At 39.2% G+C, this 15,792-nt stretch overlaps 1 protein-coding gene across 2 annotated transcripts in view; it reads right to left on the bottom strand.

The window, feature by feature from the left end:
- The window catches only part of trappc9 (trafficking protein particle complex subunit 9), a 236,757-nt gene that overhangs the window by 165,576 nt on the left and 55,389 nt on the right, over window positions 1-15,792 (bottom strand). For both annotated transcript variants that reach the window (XM_085346339.1, XM_085346340.1), the window contains 3 exons: window positions 14,857-14,983; window positions 14,543-14,675; window positions 11,992-12,155 (listed from right to left, as the gene is read on the bottom strand). In XM_085346339.1, the coding sequence (XP_085202465.1) occupies window positions 11,992-12,155; window positions 14,543-14,675; window positions 14,857-14,983 (424 nt within the window). The remainder of the gene's footprint in view (window positions 1-11,991; window positions 12,156-14,542; window positions 14,676-14,856; window positions 14,984-15,792) is intronic.

Below are 15,792 nucleotides of genomic sequence, written 5' to 3'. Positions count from 1 at the left end.
GTCTCCAACCACTGTGTTTGCTAATGTGACTACAGCAGAAAGTAGGAAAATGACAGCTGTTTCCTGTCCTCCTTATATGCTCTGTATAGTTTGACGCAGCTTCTGTTTTAAAAAGAATAATAATAATAAAAATAATAATTCTTGCAAGCATTGTCTTGAGTGACTGTGATTAGCTGCACTGGCCCCATCAAAACCAGAACATGTGTTAGGTGCCCCTAGTACTCCGAAGGGAGTCATCCTGATGGAGTCAAATGACAAAGAAACGCAGAGGCAGCCGACAGTCTGCTCATGGTAACACAGTCACTGGAGCATTAATAATCCCGTTTACCTTTCATGTTACGGGCTGTGCAGACAAAAGTATTTCATCCTCGTGAGACATGAATTTGTACAGAAGTGTTTCTGAAAGACGACTGAAGCGAGGTTTATATCTAAAGCGCAGCAATGAAGTTACAGTGATGAACGAAAGGTCTGACACCAGTTTATTTTCTGCTATTAAGAAACGATTCAGTTTATGTCTATGCTTATTTAAAACTAATACAATAAATTGCTACCTTTGTTATCTATACAGTCGTATGAATATATATTTATTTCTGGGAAAATGGCGCGGTCTCATATTCCAAGATGGCTGTGTGCGCGCGCTGCGGCAGAAAGAGTAATGTTTTGTTTGTTTTGCCACAGATGTCTTCCTATTGTGACTGTGCTCATCTTTTATTCATTCAGCTCCCAGAGAGAATGGAGAGCGAGGCTCTCTCAGCTGTGGCCTGTCTAAAGCCACTACCAGTTTATGACAAAGGAGGCACAGGTGGGAACAAGTAACACGATGATCAGGAAAGACTAGTTTTGTCCACATGGTGCTACACTACCACAGCCTCTGTCCCCAGACTGGATCAGACATGCAGCCCAGGCGTGATATCATAATGCTGAGTATATGTATGACTGAACAACGCCTAGGGAGAAAAATATGAAGTACCACAAGTTTATCAATGCATGAAACCTGACGACACTCAACTCCACAGGAGGCCAGACACAAAATATGCAATGAGAATTTGTGCACCTGACACATTCTCACTCAATCTTAGTGTGCAATGTTAAAGTAGTGATTAGTTTTCCATCTAAATGTAGCACAAAAAAAATTAGCAAAGAAAACATGCAAATCAACACATTTTCCGCTGAACAGCTGGTGCCGTTAATTCATCCAGGTGGGCCTCGTTAAGTCGCTGAAGAAGAAAAAGCTCAAAGAAAATTATGTTAAGAGACAACGTAACCTTAAATGAATGCTAAAGATGGTGAAAACATGGCACCTACTTTCATGATTGTGATGAATGATGCTGTCTGTTCAATCCAGGAAAAAAAACACATTGAATGCTTCCATCCGCCACCAAAACAACATGTTTTGGTTTTTATTGCTCCATTTTTACTCCAGCTCAATCCGAATTTACACCAACTTTAAGTCAAGCGGAAGAATGTTTTGTGAAATTTTTGCCAGCCAATTCTTTTTAAGATGTCTGCTTCAACTCATCTAAAACTAACACACAGCTTTAACATGAGTGCTGTAAATCATTGATCATCTTTGAGGTTTTATACCCATTACTGCAAAAACTGTGTTTCAAATGTAAAGAAAAAAAAACAGTTAACATTAACATCATTAGCAGCACCGGTTGGCGGTACTGATGCTTACTTGATGGTTGTTTTGTTTTTCAAATGGATTTGAATAACATACTAACTAAAGATGTTCTTTTCTAATAAGAGGTAAATCACAATCCTTATACGAGTGTATTTTATCATCAAAGTTAATGTGTTAGAAGCGTAAGGATTTGATCAAGTTTGAAAAAGCCCAAGTTGTGTTGCTAGAGGACTGGGTCACAGCAGCTCTCGTAGGGTGGTCCTGGTCTGCTGTGGTCACTAGGTGTTTTAAGAAAGGACCAGTAATGAACCAGTGACAGAGTTGTAAGTGGCAAAGGCTCACTGATGCATGTGGGTATTGAAGGCTGGTCTGTATGGTCCGATCTAACAGATGAGCTACTGTAAGTGCTGAAAAAGTTGATCTCACTTTTCCTGTTTTGGGAGCAAAAGCAGGAACAACACAATATTAGGCATGTGTTCGTAGTTTTATGCCTGATCGGTGTACAGACACCATGATGTTTTGCAGACATGTATAAAACTATACACTTATTGCTTGCATATATTTCCATCTGCACCTGTTTTCCTTATACAGACACACGGAGAGGGTACAATTATCAAAGTGGTCAGTTATTTAGAGTTACGTTTTCTCACAATCAAAATGTTTTGAATGAAAGGCACCTCTACCCAACCCTGACATGCACATTTTAAAGTAACCCAAACCCTTTTTATAAGGTGATCGCCTCTAACATAGACAGCAGCAGAATGATGTAATGATCTGTTTACAATAGTTATCAAAAAGGGTCCCGGCACTCCAAGAGAACAAGGTAAAATAAAGATGCTCAAAAAATGTTTTGATGCTTCAAGAGTCATTTCTGTTTATGACAAGTTTATGTTTAAAGTGAGCGCTTGTTGACTTTCTTGAAGACATTCTCTGCATTATGATATCCATTGTTCCTGCTTTAGTCTCCAGACCATGTTTAGGAATCACAGAGGAGATTTTCTGTTCCAGAGCCTAAGGTTTGTAAATCTGGGGGTAAACCCATTTGTTTTAATCGGCTGATGGGGGGAAAAACAAAAGTTTTTTTGAAAACTGTTGCGTAACTACAGAAACTGTAGCTGAAGCTTTCTGAAAGCCTAGATAACAAAATATATAAAACAAAACAGTATTTTGGTATAAAAGAAGATGGGGTAAGGCTGCAGTGTCAGTTATACACACTGCAAAAAGCATCATCTCTTCACTGCATCGCAGAAAAAAAGAAGAAAGCCAATTTGGACTCTGCCCCTCTCTTCTACATTGTCTGTCACCCGAGCGTCCTTGTTTGCAGACTTTTTTGGATTCTTAAAATTACTCAATGATAACATGTACAGTAAATGAAATGTGCAAGTTTTTTGCTGAACTATCTGTACGTAAAGTCTTTCTCTGAGAAAGCAGCATGTGTTGCATCATCTCTTCTTTTTACAATCCACACAGTAAGTGTTTGGGAACTGAGAGGATCAAAAGTTGTAGTTTTAACAGCCAAAATTTTCCCAGTTTAGGAAAGAATTTCAGCTCCTGAAGGGTTCAGGGACCAGACCAGCAGCATCTATGCTAGTATATTACTTCTATGTGGTTTCTGAGTGTCTTGCACATATAAGCAAGGCCTCCCCCTGCCTGGATGTCAGGATAAGCTATCCCCAAATCTGTATATTCTATTTTTCACAGCAACAGGACCTTCACAGAAGCTAGATTTTGGACTTTGTGGTGATACCAAAGAGGATGCTAAAGAAACATATTTTTCATACCTCTTTTCCAGCTTTTTCTCAGCAAACATTCTCACAGCTTATTACTCTTACTTTTTCTGCAACATATGCATCAGGGCAATCTGGAGTTCTGCACGTTGCTTAAGGATCCCTGACTAGAAGACTAAAGGGTTAAACCACTTACAGTGACTGGGGAAGAAGTGAGACCAGTTCCCTGTCCTTTACAGTCCATCGTCACATTAAATTTGTATGCAGAGATTTCTCAGGATTCTACCATCTGAGATTTTACACACTGCACATTTAAAAACAAGGATGCAAATAAATTACATGTGAAAACATCTGAGTTGACTGCTAAACTGTTAAATAATACAAGTTGAAGTGTACAATTCCTCATTATTAAATAGTGGGACATTAGTAGAAATCTTACCCAACCAGACTAAAAATACATAGTCGCTAAAATGTGGTCATTTCTTCTAGGGCTTGCCTTATTTAAGCCACACTACTTGAAGCTGCAGGGGTTTCACAAGTGACAGCAACAAAGAAGATGAAGTTACACAGAAAAGAAGTGGATGATCAACTGCACTGCAATCCAATTAGGGGGTAAGGTTGTATCATGCAGCCCACCAGGCTGTTCTTCCTCTGAGGCAGCATGTTTGTTTTGGCCTAACAGTCATTTTCTGACTAGAAAGCTTTAACAAAAGGCTTCATCAAATAACAGCGGGAGCTTGTTATTCAATATATGAATTCTCTCTACTCCAATACATGAAAATCATCTACATCTAGAATAAAATTTGAACAACTACCTACAAGTACAGCATTCCAAATGTAACATTACCCGCAAATATAAACTCAACATCTTAATTCAGAGCTTCTGTCCCTACAATCTACACAAATGTGCCACTTGAGTTAATTATTACACCTTAAGATGACCAAGTGTACCTTTTTTGGCTATAGATAGATGTATATATCTACTAATTTTTACGCAACTTATTCAAGATTTAAAGATGCAATATGAGGCGAGAATTTAAATTTCACAAAATATTTAAAAAATAAAATTTGATAATTCGTTTTTAAAGCCTTCCCGTTTCCTTGTTTGTTTGGGTTAAATGAGAAGCACATAAGTAATGCAGGAATCAGCACTGCCTAAGTTGGCTGCATTTGCAGGTTCAGATGTAAAAACAGATACAGCTTTGAGCCGTTTTTAACACTAGAGCAGTGCTATTGAAACACCAGTCCATTTTACAAGTGTATGTATAACTCGTAATAAAAATATATAAAATCCTTGATCTCAAGTTTGGACCTTTTTTAAAGGCTAAATTTGTAACGTAATGTACTTTATTTTCTAAGAATGTAGGAATACATTATTTATCAAGGCATCTACTGTATGTTCCAAAACAGATTAGATTCAGTGACTCTGACAAACTTGAGACACAAAGACAACATCTCTTTGTTGCTCTGCCCAAATCCTCTTGTTGCTTAGTGCACAGTTTCTTTTCCTTTCAGTGTCTGTGGTTGATTGACCGCAGCTGACAGGCTGCTTGTCAGCGTGACCTCCTGCCTATGGCACAATGCTGATGCATCTGGTTTATACAAGAGTTCACGGCTGTACAAAAACAGTATTCGGTATTTTATTATTACTCCAAAGATGAATGAGCATAGCAAATGTTTAATTTCACTTGGACTTTAGACAGTCTCAACTCACTCTTAGCCACGATAGGCTTCAGAAAACACTCGTTCAAACAAAAGATGAAACTTATCTGAGCAAACAGAAGTTTATTACAATTTGACCAAAGCAGATCAAATGAATTCATGCATTTGAGTCATTTTTGTACCACCTCTCTCCCTTCTCAGCTATTGCAGCTCTAAGAACAACCAATACAATACTATAATACTGTGTAGATTGGTAGAAAGAAAATCCATAAAAACTCAATAGTGCTTCTAGACTCAGTAGTACTCACTTCAAATGCACCAACTACCACAGACCTAAAGCAGAACACTGGAAAAATATCCAAATTAAACTACTACTACTGTAAAAATGTTTCCTGTTTGTAACTTCTATTCAAAAATTGTTCCTAGTAACAGTGCATCCTGAGTGCATTATTCAATAAGACCATTTAAACCGTTTCAACAGGCAGTATCATCACAGACAGCCTTGAGGAGCAAAACAAAACCTAAATTGAATTTTTTTTTAAAAAGATGTCCTGTGACACACTACAGACGGAAGCCGATCTGACATTAAAATGGCCTTCAAAGGTCTCACAGCTCAGATGTGATACTTTATTGGTTACAGGGTTTCTTTCTTTGTACTGTAACAAAGCCTGCAACACTGCACCCATGGAAATAGGAATGCAATCTGGATTGTGGTCATTGTGTCACAATTAGATCAAAGAATGAGAGGGCTTCATGCAATTATGATGTATATTACCTGGAACTTGTTGCGTACAGTAGATGTTACAAAGCAGAAATAAAACATACAAAAGTTAGCTGGAAAGTTAGCATGAAAGAAATGTCTAACCAGGAGAAGTCAAACAACAATGTAATATTATGTGCACCTAGGAACTCCACTGTTCTACTGGGTCAGAATGCCTTTGGCGATCTGAAGGTGTGATGGGGCATATTATTAGTTTTCCCAGTTTAGGTTTTTGTGATTAGTTTCTCATTTAGTTGGATTTCATGTTTGGTTAACGTTGTGTTTTTGGCCCGAATAAAAGGCACACTTTTTGTTAAAATCAAGTTCCATTTCCATGTTTCGTTTGTCTGCATTTGGGTCCACTGCTGTCTACTCCACGGAGCATGATGGCTTGAGGTGTTTGCCCAACCAGTATGTTGGTATTTTGTGGACTTGGAGAATGTGCTGGAATGCATCCAAAATACTTGGTTCACATTTCTCAAAACAAGTTAAACTCATTCCTGAAGGGTGTTGGACTTCACCAGTTCTTTATCATCTGTTCAAGTGTTGCTCAAGTGTTCGAGCCACGTGGAGATCGTCAAGTACGGTGGTCTCAGGATTTTGTCTCTGCTTCTTGCAGATGACGTGGTTCTGTTAGTCTACCAAGCCATCACCTACGGCTTGCACTGGAGTGGTTGGCAGCAGAATAACAAGCAGCTGTGGTGAAAAATCTTCAAGTTTGAGACCCAGTTCAAGACTAAAGTAGAGGCAGTTCAGGCATCAGACGATGATGCCTCCTGGGCGCCTCATAGGTGAGGCGTATCTAACAGTCTTAGCCCGTGGGACCAGAGCAGACCCAGGACATGCTGAAGAGATGTCCGTGAGGTCGCTTAGGAATGCCTCAGTGTCCACCGAGAAGAGGTGGAGATAACTGCAGAGAGGGAGGTCTGGGCATCTCTGGTTAGACTGCTGCCCCTGTGACCTGGACCACGGTAGGCAGCGGAAATTGGATGGTAGCTTGCCTTTTAATGTACAGAGTGTGAGTGCATTAGCAACTCAGATTGAGATTTGATGCACAGCCCTATTTCAAGCGTTAAGAGTAATGTGTTGATCACAGCCAGTATTAAACAAAGCGACCATATCTGTGAATTAAAGTGACCATATCTTTAATGCATTTAAAAAGGATGCCTAGAAAGAAACTTTTATTTCCAGATGGTAACAAAAAAAAGCCCTGCTTTCATGTGCATTTTCATGCATTTGATGGTTCACTGATATTGACTCTAAAAATTGGGGATACTGATGTGTCAGAAAGATTTATAAGTCCTATTGTTGAGAATCAGAGAATAAAACAGGAAAAGAAAAAAAAGAAGACAGGAAAAAGGCACTTGTGACTAATGATGACCTAAAAGCACTAAATAAGTTATACCATAACTACACTTTCAGGGGGGCTCAATGGATAAGTGCTACTGTTGTTGGTCTGACTACGAATACTGGTCCTTAGCAGACAAAAATTTAAAGGAAAAGAAAAAGAGAATCAGTTTGAATCAGAGGAATAAGAAGAACTGAAACTGGAGAAGATAAGCATTCAAAGAAGAGGAAGGACTTGAAAGGGCTGGATAAAGATAAAACAGCAAAGACTTAAAAACAAAAGAAGAACAGAAGATTTCTTTCACAAGGAATTTGAACAACAAAGGAGGAGAAGAGAAGAGCTTTCTGCTGTATCTTCTTTGGACAATTAAGAAGTTTAAGTACTTAAAACAAAAACCTTTTTTATAGTTGGACCTTTTTCACATAAGGTCTTAAACACTGTAGCTCTGAAGAATTGTATAAGATAATAACACTCAGCATATAAAAAAAAAAAAAAGACCGGTTGTTGGATTTAATGATACTGCTCAAATCCTTGGGTAGAGTAATGATATTTCATCTGTGTCTTTGATATTATTGAGGCACTGGATGTTTCAAATTTGGACCCAGAATATTTATCACTTCTTCATCCAACTCTGAAAATAACATTCCCTGGGAGGCAACGCTATATTTGCAGCATAAAACAAACAAAACGGTACCACAGTTTTATTTCAAAGAGAATGCTTTGTTAACTAGAGAGACTACGTTGTTCCTTGGAGTCCAGCCAGCAGGGAGCTTGGATGTGTGAGATGCAACAAGCTTCTAAGAGGTAGACATCAGTGGATTACTGTGTTCAAATCTTGTAAGTCTTGTACCATTTACCATTGACCAGCAAATTACTATCTATCTTAAATCAAAAACTGGGCAGCGCTTTTATATAGAAGGCAAGAGTAAAGCGCAGCACCTCTCTCATCCTGCTGTCGCTGAGTTATAAATTCTACATCAGGACTGGACACCAAAGGCTTGTGCCATCTCTACACAATAGAGTCTTCAACATATGTGAAAGACCAAGAAAAGTCAGACTAGACTGACCGCATGAGTGTTAACCCTTGGGCAGAGGAGGCATGGAGCCTGTCATCACAGAATTTTGAAGCCATTTCAGAAAAGTCAGATCAGTTTCAGATAAAAGGAAACTGCTCCCAGCTTCTCCTCCTTCACTCATCGCTGCGTGATTAAACTCCCACTGATACCACAGGGAGTCAGAGTGTTTTATAAAAATAAAAAAAAAGCTTCAAGAAATCTTTCCTTCATTTTAAATGTCTGTATTTCTGAGGCTAAACTGAGGATATACAAAGGTATTTTCTTGGCAGGATCTACTTTAGTATGTGGGGAAGAAAGGTGTTTTTGTCAGAATTAACAAGTGAAAATGTCAACAGACTTCTGTCTGCATCTGAAAAAAGAAAAATGTAAAATTGAATTTACATAGCGACACAGGAGAGCGTAATAGAAGCAATATTTTAAAAGCTATGATAAGTTTTGCTCTTGGTAGTGTTGAATAATTTAGGGTACTCGTTATAAATTAAAATAGTTTACAGCAAGAATAACTGGAGTAGCATTTTACCAGTGGAGACAGCTCCGAGTAAAGAAATCAATAATGATTTTAAATATGGTCAAGTGACATTGGTTTCTCATAAACTGGAATGCTTCCAGCTATTAATGCTAATGCAGTGGTTCAGTGTCAGAAAACGAAGCACTTGGAAATAACCCACAATAACCGGCGTCATTATTTTTACGTTTTGTCCAATAAAAATTTGCCAGTATTTAGACTTAATGGCAGTTACTTTACAATAATATGTGATAAGCATTTCACTACGTACCAAGGTGTTTTCTAAACCAATGTGCCACATTTAGAATCACCAGTTAACAAAAAAAGCCTGCCTTTGTATTGTGGGAGGACGCACCAAAGCCACAGAAAGGACCCAGCCAACCCGCGGACCTGAACAGTGGTAGCCACTGCACCACCAAATTCTCAGGACACACACTGGCTTTCATGTTTTGTTTACTACAGAGAAAACTTTCCGAACACTGTCACCTGGAGATGGAATTTTGAGTCAGATTTTGAACTTGTATAGCTTAGAACAAACACGCACACACAGTATATATATATATATATATACACATTACCAGTCAAAAGTTTGGACCTTCTCATTTAATGTTTTTTCTTTATTTTTGCTACTTTCTACATTGTAGCTATATACTGAAGACATCGGATAACATAAAGCAAAATCTCTGGAATTATGTAGCAAAGAAAAAATTGGATGAATAACTCTAAATATGTCTTGCATTTTAGATTCCTCAAAGTAGCCACCCTTTGCTTTGTGCAATTTATTGCTTTCTAAATGGGTTTGGGACCATCAGGTGTGTTGTGCAGAAGTCAGGTTGATACACAGCTGGCAGCCCTATTTAACAACTGTTAGAATTCATATTATGGCAAAAACCAATCCGCTAAGTAAAGAGAAACGACTTTAAGCACTGAAAGTCAAGGAAATCTCACATTAACAGCACCTCGGATCAGAGCCCAAATAGATGCCACACAGAGTTCCAGTTCAGACACATCTCTACATCAACTGTTCAGGAGACTGCGTGCATGGTCCCCGCCGTGCATGGAGGAGGTGATCAACAAGTGCTCAACATCTGTGGGAACTCCAAGACTGTTGGAAAACCATTTCAGGTGACTACCTCATGAAGCTCATTAAGAGAATACCAATAGTGTGCAACAAAGGAAATCTCAAAGGGGGGCTATTTTGAAGAATCTAAAATACTAAACATGTTTTGATTTATTTTCACATTTTGTTTACTACAGGTTTTTCCAACTTTAACAGCTAGCATATATTCTTTCTTGCTGAAAGAATAACAAAAATCACTGATGACTCGCTTTTAAATGAGAGCAGGTACACGGCTTCTGCACAAAGACGTAAACACAAAGCGCAGACCCGCAGATCAGAATCAGTGAGATGTCGCCTTTCTCACCCGACGGCACGGACACGGTCGGGGCTGAAAGCCGACAGCTCGCTGATTCTGATGTTTCGGCGGGTCCGCACTTTGTGTTCACACCCTTTTTGCGCTGATTCTAAATCTGTTAGTTTTATCTCTCTCCAAACAATATTGACCGAACGAGCAGCAAACGAAGATCCAAACTACGCTTCACATAAACATCGTCATGGACTCCCTCTGACTTTTGCTGTTTTGCTTCCACCAATTAAATCACACTTCATGCACAGCTCTCTCTCTCTCTCTCTCTCTGTACTTCAAGAACAGTTTCCCGTCTATCCCCGAAATCTGTTTTCTGCATTATTCGCTTGCTTGTTACGCACAAGACTACAGTTATTTAAAGCGCTGTCGGCCGATGTTTTGTTTTTTTTTCCTTTTACTTACTTCCGAAAAGAAAACCTAACTTCTGCCGTTCAATACTGAACAAATTTAAACTTTTTAAAATTGTACAAAATGCAAAACGCTTAGTCGTGTCTCTGATAAAACCGCTGTAACTTCAGAGGTAATGTTCATAAGTTGATTAATGGTTTTCTTTCGTTTGTGATCTACTGCAGAATATTTTTGTAAAACCCCAGGCCAGGAAAATCACCTTCATGTTTTTCTGTGTTTTATCTTCAGCTACTTTGACACAAAAGCATCTGCTGTGACGCTCACACCTTTGATAAAGTCTGGAAAGTGTCAGCTTCCTTTTTATAGATACAAAAATATGTAAATGTATTGATCTGAATTATAATATTTCTGACTGTCTGAGGCAAAATTTCCCAGATTCAAATCGAATTGAATCGGATCGAATCGTGGATCGAATCGATTCTAGAAATCAGTGACGATACCCAGACCTACTAACGAGACAAAGGAAGCAAAACCAGACAGATTAACATAAGACATGGAGCTTCAAAGTAAAACAGGAAACATAACACAGAGACACAGACTTGACATGGGGATACAGCAGACATGGGAGACAGCAACTATGGATCACAGACAGAAAACCAGAAGACAAACAAACAAAACCCACACAGAGAACCTACAATTAAAATAATCCAATAACCCGTAAGACAAAGAAATCTAGAATATAAAGAAACAAACAAAATCAAAGAACCAAAAACACGAAACACTGGGTCGACGACCCAGGCACCTTAACAGGTGACTTACTAAAGCAAAAGCTTGACAATGTTAAAGCAAAGCTGTTTAAAGGACACCCATTGTAGAGTTAATGACAGCTGGTTCCACTCTGATTTAAACAAAAAAGTAACAGCAGGAGACTTTACATTTGCGGCTGCACAGATACTAAAATATACCATCGACAGTTAAGTAAAATAAAAGTTACTTCAACACTGTGCAAACTGGAGTAAATGCCAGACAACTTTGTTTTTCAAAAGAATAAATAAATTGCCTCCTTTTTCCACACAGACAATTAAAGGAGAACAAAAGCCAGCGAGTGACAGAGAAACAGAGTGAGGGGGACTGCAGAGATCAGACGGCCTGAGCAGGTGTTGAACAAAGAGACAGAACACAGACTGGAAAGCCACAAGAGCATGAAAGGTCCCCATGCACATACAACAAGGTAGCGACCCCTGCAGCACTGTGGACAAGCAGGCTGCAAGAGGCTGGAGCAAAAACTAAGTGGACAGTAAAGTCCATCAAAGCCTATTGCAACTACAACACAGATAAGACACTCAATGCACTCTGATTGTTTTAGCACATTTTTTTTCAATCCACATTTTCTTCTGCAATCCTACTGTGTTTTGAACTTTCACAATTTCGGTTGTAAATCTAAATCGAGAGCTAGAAAATTGAACAAAAAGGTATAATAAACAGACTTGGCTCATCTTGCTGAGGGTGCTTACCTTTGGTGCTGACAATCTTAGAAGTGAGCTCCAAAGTCTCTATGTCCTCAGATCCAATGTTCTCTAAGGTGATGGTCAACTGCTGCGTCTCTCCGTTGAACAGCTGGACAGACACGGAGCTAGACAGCTCTTCTTTGGACATGGGGTGAGGTGTGTAGGCTGACCTGTAGGTAGGTTCAGAGAAACACATGGCCATTATAACTAATCACAGATTAGGTGAATAGCCTTGAAATACAATCATATATGCATCATGTGGTATGTAGAAGTCTTGAGCCACCCCCCCATTTTATTCAAAAGAGAGTTTAAGGTGCTGCTTCTCAGGATAGATGAAGGTGTGTGTGTCTCCTCATATATTATGTTAGCCTAGCAGCTAGCCACGACATAGATAATTATTTCAACCTGTCCTATTTCACTAAGCTTTCAAACACTGCTGCTATTTAGCTTTACATCTTAATTTACAACCAAAGTTAAAGCAGTGCTCTATCTTGCTGGAAATGGTATATGATCTTTAGATGTCAAATTAACTAGCTAACTTACAGCCAACATCTGACCTTTCTAAACCTCATAAATCTTCATTTTCATGGAAGCCTGAACTTTAAACTTTATTGTAGCATGTCTGAGAACAACCACACCGATCATTTTATTGAAGCTGTAAGATTAACTTGGAGCCTTTTCAGTGATGCTTCAGCATTCATTTGCACTGAATGAGCATCCATCCATTCTCTTCTGCGTATCCAATTCAGGGTCACGGGGGGGGGGCTGGAGCCTATTCCAGCTGCCTTAGGGCAGGAGGGGTACACCCTGGCTAACACAGGGACAGACAACTATTTGCAGTCGCATTCATACCTGTGGGCAATTTAGAATTATCACCTAACCCCACTAAATACATGTCTGTAGTGGGAGGAGGCCAAAGCACCTGGGGAGAACATGCAAACCCCACACAGAAAGACCCTGAGGCCAGATGGTGGGAACTGAACTCAGGACCGTCTTGCAGGCAACAACACTAACCCGCTCCTGCCACATTTGGACTCAGAAATATTATTTTTAATGACATGGGGCATGCCAGCAAAAGATTCAGTCTCCAAACTAGAATTTCAATGTTCTAAAATATTAAAACTACAAATTTTGAGTTAATGTTTAGAATTCAAATGGTATAAATGTGAAAAGTGGAGCCTTAGATACTGCCGTTTAGTGCTGTAGGCAAAAAAAGTCTGTGAGGCACCCTGTAGAGACTCTCAGAGCTTTGAAGTCAAAACTCAAGGTCTACCTGTGCATCCTGTGAGAACACCACACACTAGAGCCAAATATTACACTTCTGTTCGAGTAGACACACGAACTATATTCCAGCATTAGAGAATAAAAAGATTTTCCACATCAAAAGCTGATGAGTGCTGTACTTACACAGGCATGACCTAAATAGTGAATTTTAAAGCAGCTTTCCTGTCAGAATGATTTACAAAAGTCCAGACGGCGTGCATTACCTGCTATTTACTGGTAGAAATCTTACCACGTGACTTCTACTTTCATTTCTCAAATAACACACAATCTTGGGCTATAATGTGGTTCATGACCTGGGTTTAAAATAAGCTTTACACTGTTGATTTCTTTGAAGTGTTTCTGTTCTCACCACAGGATCCCAATATGCTTGCTATTATATAACTTTGGTTTGTAATTGGTATGACCTTAAGACCACTCAGCCACAAAGCGATCCCTTTTTCATAGCTATACTTGAACACAAACATTTCATGAAATAAACACAAATACTAACACAGGCAACTTTTACATAATGGTGTAAACCTGAAACCTGCACATGCACTCGAGGGCAAACTGCATCACGTTGGCCAAAAACACACTACTCAAAATGTTAACTTTTCTTACTTTTGGGCGTAAAAACTATGAGTAGAGAGGAGTCCGTGAGTTGTACAACAGTCGCACATTTGTCATTGTTTTGGCTCTGTACCTCAGCACAATGGATGTGCAATGAAACAATGACCATAAAGCTAAAGTGCTGACTTTAAGCTTTAAAGGTGTTTGAGGGTGTTCACATCAATCATGGGTGAACAAAGCAAGACTCTTTGCCCTTCCTATGTTTTTATGGGAAAATGTTCTTGTCTGTTGACGCAGTCTAACACTTCAATTTACTTTACTAAAGATAAAAATGAGGCCAAAAGGCCAACGCTAGTAGAGAGAAACCACAAAGCATAACATGATTTTCAGTGGTTAAATAATTTACCAAGTAGTTATGAAATACTTTAGCCTTTTGCTGTGGGCATCAAAATGTTGTATTAAATATATGTAACCCAGTCTAGCTAATTTGGCTGCCAGCTAATGTAATTAGTGTTGAAGTGTTATCTTTGTTAAACAGGTGTTGTGAACCACATATAAACCTTTCGTCACCCAATTTGGCAAAGCAAGGCTTACCCAGTGTTTACCCCTGGCCTACTGAGACCTGTGACATTATCAGCATAGCAACACAGTCAGATCTTTTCTACACTGACTGTTAGTGAACAATTAGTGTCATAGCAAAGACAGCGTGCAGAGAGTTCCTGACCGTGGCAGTGACGTCTGGAGCTGGAGGCGAGGAAGAGCGGGAATGACCTCCACTAAACAGCCGCTAGTCTTCACACCAGGCAGGCCATCCAGCAGGCAATCACTGGTTACACCAAACACTGACGTGTGGTAACCTGGGTTCAAATAGAAAATAGAATCTTTAGTGGATGAAATTACTGGAGTGGAATGGTGAACCACTGACCTTTAAAAAGGAGTCTGACTCAAAAGTGTGTGCAAAAACACAAGCTAATCTTTCCAGCTAATTATTATGTGCAACAATCCAAGTAATGAAAAAATCTTTTCAGCCACACTGACCGTTGACAGTAATGTTCCCGGCTGTACGTGGGACGCCAACCAGAGTAACAGGGTACAGGCCAGACTCGGCAGGCAGAGACAGCGCTGCAGGCAGAGATTCAAATTCTACTCCAGAGGTCAGCAAACCCTGAATGCAACACACAAAAGGAGTAGGAATGACCAAGATGTAATGCAGAAATCACAATCGGCAAAAGCCACTGTGCCAAAACCAAGGAAAACTGACTGCAAAACCAGTCTCTCATCTTTTGGCCCAACACGGTTCCTCATTTGTTTTCCTTTTGAAAAAGCAGAGTGAGGTGCAGCAGATCAATTTTCCAACACCAATTCCGTGTGAAGTATCTCTCAAAACATTTCAAATGATCCATCATCTTAATCTATCCACGATGTCCTGAAGATTAAATTTCTGGCGGAATGAGATGGCCATTTCCATGGAAGAAAATCATTCTCTGCGGGAAATGACCATTTGAGCCATGTATGCCTGAGAGGTGAATGAAAATAAGTCCTACTGATGACAACACAGAAGGAAGGGGGATCAAAAAGGTTTCAAATTCAGCTGGCCAAATCCAGATATTATAGAGAGCAGCAGATTCTGTTCAAGTGTTTTTTATGCATTACAAAATCTTGCACTGGCCGTCCAAAGGGTAACTTTGAACCGTTAAATCAAAGTGTCTGAACTAAATTGAAATCAACTGTAAGATGTTGGTGATGTGAAGAATAGCTCAGATAATATTTCTGGTTTATTACACCTACAGCTAAGCCATAGATATCAAAATGATTATTTTGAAGTGTGACAGGTCAAAAAATAAATTATGATAAATTGCTGAAGGTAACGTTAACATTAAGACCTTATAAAAGGTGAAAATCTTGTAGAAATTAATTGGATCTTATATGTGAAAGAAAGAAATTGAAAAGTCCCAAAAAAAACATATTAAAAAA

This window comes from Diplotaxodon limnothrissa, linkage group LG22, assembly GCF_057381915.1.
Source record: "Diplotaxodon limnothrissa isolate DT_005_m linkage group LG22, D_limnothrissa_male_GT1.1, whole genome shotgun sequence".
Lineage (NCBI taxonomy): Eukaryota > Metazoa > Chordata > Actinopteri > Cichliformes > Cichlidae > Diplotaxodon > Diplotaxodon limnothrissa.
This window is presented reverse-complemented; position numbering and strand designations above follow the sequence as displayed.